The 4,785-nt window shown below is 39.4% G+C and overlaps 1 protein-coding gene across 1 annotated transcript; it reads left to right on the top strand.

Moving 5' to 3' along the window:
* The first annotated feature begins 622 nt into the window (after positions 1 to 622).
* LOC115962032 lies at positions 623 to 1,933 on the top strand. Its single transcript, XM_031080900.1, has 2 exons — positions 623 to 946; positions 1,391 to 1,933. The coding sequence occupies exons 1-2, from the start codon at positions 623 to 625 to the stop codon at positions 1,931 to 1,933; spliced, it is 867 nt and encodes a 288-aa protein (XP_030936760.1).
* Positions 1,934 to 4,785: the final 2,852 nt, after the last annotated feature.

Genomic DNA, 4,785 nt, shown 5'->3' with positions numbered 1-4,785 from the left:
GCCCGCATTGGGAAGGCCTTTACAAAGAGGGGGGGTGTTTAGGAAGTTCAAGGCTATTTGACAAAGGTATCGCAGAGCCATGGGGGTCCCTAGGTATGGTCATTGGGGCTACGTTCCCCCCGTGGCCTCTCCTGACCGATTGTCTGATGACCTGCCTCAGTAAGAGATGGATGCGTAGTCGAAGCAATTTAGTGCATGTCCCTTTTGATAGACTGCTGACATATTTTGTTCCTATTATGTTCAGTAGCATACTTTCTTATGGATTACCATGTACTTAACCATGCACTAACCCAGTTGTATTTGTGACCACTTATTAATTTTACTAACTCATTGCTTCGATCTTCCATCTTTTGTATATCTACTCACATTGTACATGTGGTAAACCTCGATGAAGGATTTATATATTACCAATGTTTCTTATATATTACAACTGTTTCTTATTATTATCATTGTTTCTTACATTCCGTGCATGCTTTTTCTTATCCGTGTTGATTTAACTGTGGAATATTTTTCATTTTTTGGACCCCTTAAACCTACATGGCACATGAATCCTATAGTCCTATTAATCAATTCTTAAAATTATTTTCTGTCATGAGCTTATCACGTGAGATATTTCAAATAAATGGCACATGAATCACAAGAGGCAGATGACAAAATGTGGCCTCCCTATGTAGAACATATTTTCATTGAGATTATGTTGGAGGAACAACTTAAGGGTAACATGGAGAACGATATGTTCAAGGGTCCTATGTGGGCATCAATTACAGTTGAACTTAACCAAAGGACTGGGAAAAACTGTCCCTCTAAGCAAGTTGTTCAGAAGCACAATAGGCTCCGACTCAAACAACGCAAGTGGAGTCAGTTGCTAAGACACACAAGGTTGGGGTGGGACAAGCAGACCCAAATAGTGACTGGCCTTGACGAGGTGTGGGTGAATGTGATTGCAGTATGTTTACTGTTGTTTATTATTTATATGACTTATTGCAATTATTTATTTATGCAAGTTGCCTCCAAAATGGTAATATATGAACTGCTGCGTTTTTTTTTTTTTTTTTTTTTTTTTTTTTTTTTTTTTTTTTTTTTTTTTTTTTTTTTATGTATATTAGTTATTGCCTTTATTTATTTATGCAATTTGCCTCCAAATTGGTAATATATGAATTGTTGCATTTTTTTATTTTTTATTTTTTATGTATATCAGTTATTGCCCTTATTTATTTATGCAAGTTGCCTCTAAGTTGGTAATATATGAATTGCTGTGTTTAGTGTGCTAATATTTCCAATGACATTGCAGGGCAATCATCAGGCAGCTAACTTAAGGAAACAGGGATGCCCAGACTATGACAAGCTGCAATAGTTATTCGCCCCTAGTACTGTGACTGGGAATCTACAGATCTCCTCAAACACTCCTCCCTTAACTAGTGATGAGGAGCATGCCCTAAAGGAAGAGCTTGCCAATGCCAATGCAAATGCACCCACCCATCTAGATGATGACTGTTACACCCCTAACTTTGAGAGTTTCTCGCAAACTGTGGAGGATGCTGAGGTTGAGGAGGTAACCCAACGGGCGGGAAAACGTCCTGTGCAAGATGCAAGTGGCAAGGGTAAGATGGTCTCGAATAAAGCGGATAGGGTAAGTGACATGACTGTGGCCCTAAAGGAGTACACCGTAATGACAAAGGAGAGGTATAGGTGTAAACTCGGTAGGTCCAGCGGTATATCCGACCAATTCACTCAATCCAGTGTTGGGGGTGATCCTTGTTCACTTCGCAAGGCAATTGAGCTGCTGAATAAGTATGAGGATCTGAATAACAAGGCCTATGTCAAGATCTCAAAGGCTTTGCAACAAAAGGATAATAGGGTGGTGTTTATGGGTATGCCGGAGCATAGGAGGAAGACTTGGATAGAGGACATTCTAAACCCGAAAGAGGATTGACATATTTACATGCTTATTATTTAGTACTTAGATGTAGTTGTATTTGGCTAGTAGGGAGAACAGTATTGCATTATGTCTAAGCTATTTGGTTTTTACATACTATGGATTCGGGTTGTTCTATTTACTTGTTTTTGTTTCGTATGGATAATACTTTGGTTTATGTTATTTACGAACTTAGGATGTTTGTATGGTTTGTGTTATATTATGCTATGGAATTTGGATTTTGGGTTCGTTGATGTGTTATATTATTTGTTTACTGAGGTGTAGACTGTTAAGAATAACATATTTACTTTTATATCTCTCTTTACATAATCTACTTGAATAGTGTGTTTGTGCTAATGTGTAGGTCACTTATGGCGTCTGGAAATGACTGGTCACATGCGTTCCAAGAGTATGGCTTCGATGATGCATACTTTAACGACGTTGGTTCCAGCAATGCTTGTGAAGATAATGATGATGATTGGACCGATTCAGAGTCCGAGCGTGAAGAAAAAGAAAAGTTTAATTTAGTGAATCATATAGTTAGGGAGATGTATGCATACATGCAGCAACATTATAATAAACAACCAATGTGTACAAGTACGTTGACCGGTAGGGCGTATATGGATGAAATCACTGAAGGTAATCCAGCTAAGTGTTATGAGATGTTCCGCATAACACCTGAGTTACTGGAACATTTAGCGGACAAGTTGGCTCGACATGGTTACTTGAGGGACGGACAAGGTGGGGTGAATGCCACTCAGGTCGTGGCCATGTTATTGTACATACTTGGACACAACACCTGCTATAGATGTGTTGCAAATAGGTTTCAGCACTCAACAGAAACTGTGTCCCAGCATTTTCCTCGGGCGTTGCGGGCTGTCCACGCATACGCAAAGCATTAAATTAAACCTGATCGGAATGTCGCGGGCCTCCCCGAACATCTTCAAGTGAACAAGTACTGGCCATGGTTTGAGGTACAAAAATTTCCCTTACTTAACTAACTTCGCATAACAGTAAAATACCATGATATTTGATATGTGCTTGCTAAGATTAATGAAAACTTTCATGTGTAGAGATGTGTAGGAGCAATTGATGGAACACACGTGAGTGCCTGACCTTCTGCAAATGCGACACAAGCACACTGGAGCCGCAAGAGTACTATAACAACTAATGTGCTGTGTGTGTGTAACATGGACATACAGTTCATATATGTCCATATTGGGTGGGAGGGCAGTGCGAATGACTCAAGGGTTTTCGAAGAAGCGATCAGTGACCGAAAGCATGGATTCCCATGGCCACCAATAGGTACTATCCATTACTGTGACTTTAACTAAAGTTATTTTATCCTCCATTGTAAGTAGTATGTTTATGAACAACTTAATTGCGTACTGGTTGGTTGTGTGTGTGTGTGTAGGGTCGTACTACTTGGTGGATTCGGGCCTACTAATTGGCACTAGTTTTCTCCCCCTCACAAGTCAACTAGGTACCATGCTCAGGAATTCCGCTTAAGCGGTAGATGGCCAACATCGAAGAAAGAGTTGTACAACTATAGGCACTCGTCCTTGTGGATGGTTATTGAGTTATCTTTTGGAGTGCTAAAGGCCCGTTTCCCCATTTTGAATTTAATGCCAAACTTCAAGCAAACTAGGCAGCGTTACGTCATTGTTGTGTGCTGTGCTCTACACAATTTCATATGCATGAACAATCGGAGTGATGAATTTTTCAGAACAATAGGGGAGAGTGTTGGTGAAGGCAGTGCGACCAATAGCAAAGGCAATGGCGATACTGGAACATCAACAAGCTCAGCGACCCAAAGGCATGTACTAGAAATGTCAGATGCATCGAAGAGAGCGATGGGCCAATTTAGGGACAATATCACTAACGCAATGTGGCATGATTATGTTGCCCATGGCAATGTGAGATGATTATATGTTGCCCGTGGCAATTGACCATTTACTTCGCTGCAATTTAGATGCTATAGCTTTGCAACATAATTGTTTTGGAACTACTTTATGTCAAGGAAATATTATTCACGTAGGCGGATGTAGAACTTAGTTAAACTTGTAACGTTACTACACTATTTTGGAATGACATGACAATATGTTCTTGGCATAATTATGTAATGTAATTTGAATGTATAAATTATTATAAGAAATATTTTTGAACCATGGTATACCCACAACATGTGTTCACAACTATTGTCATTACTATAAGAAATATTTTTGGACCATCAGACATCAAAAAATATTGCCACTACTATAAGGAAATTTCACATTACTTAACTGCATGCTATGAAATGCATAAAGTAGTTCACCATAAAAAAAATAAAAAATAAATAAAAAGAGAAAAAGAAATGCATAACACACGTGATATGTAATGTACATAACACACTTCAACCCGTGTGTTATATCACCCTGTAAAATATATAGGAACTCAAAACAGGGCATGTAATCATTAATGTACATAACACACGTGACCGTAAATGGGTCATGACAGACACAGTTGCGTATGGCCATGGCCCCCAAAAATAGTAGAGAATACAAAATAAACCCCAACTATAGTCCAAGATAAAAGTAAAGCTAGCCTATACTTGTAGACCTTGTCTTCAACAATCCGGAGTGTGAGCTTAGTTTTTTCAACCTTGTGCCTTACTATCCTTTCCCACTCCTATGCTTCTGCTTCCATTGCATGAGCCTCATCCCTTTCATTTCTTGCAGCCGCTGCCTCGGCCTTATATCTCGTAAACCTTTCATGGACAAGTGGTGTTGTTGCACGGCCACATGGGCATGTGTTCTTGTCCAACCATTTGAAGAACTTACATGCCTGATCGGAGTCCTGCATACAACATTGAAGGCATATATATGATGGTC

This window comes from Quercus lobata, chromosome 9 (genome assembly GCF_001633185.2).
Source record: "Quercus lobata isolate SW786 chromosome 9, ValleyOak3.0 Primary Assembly, whole genome shotgun sequence".
Lineage (NCBI taxonomy): Eukaryota > Viridiplantae > Streptophyta > Magnoliopsida > Fagales > Fagaceae > Quercus > Quercus lobata.
This window is presented reverse-complemented; position numbering and strand designations above follow the sequence as displayed.

Bases quoted from the DNA above. Each gene is read 5' to 3' on its own strand.
- LOC115962032 (XM_031080900.1), top strand. From the start codon at position 623: ATGGCACATGAATCACAAGAGGCAGATGACAAAATGTGGCCTCCCTAT. The intron at 947-1,390 runs GTATGTTTACTG...GGGAATCTACAG, and splicing joins TGTGGGTGAATGTGATTGCA to ATCTCCTCAAACACTCCTCC.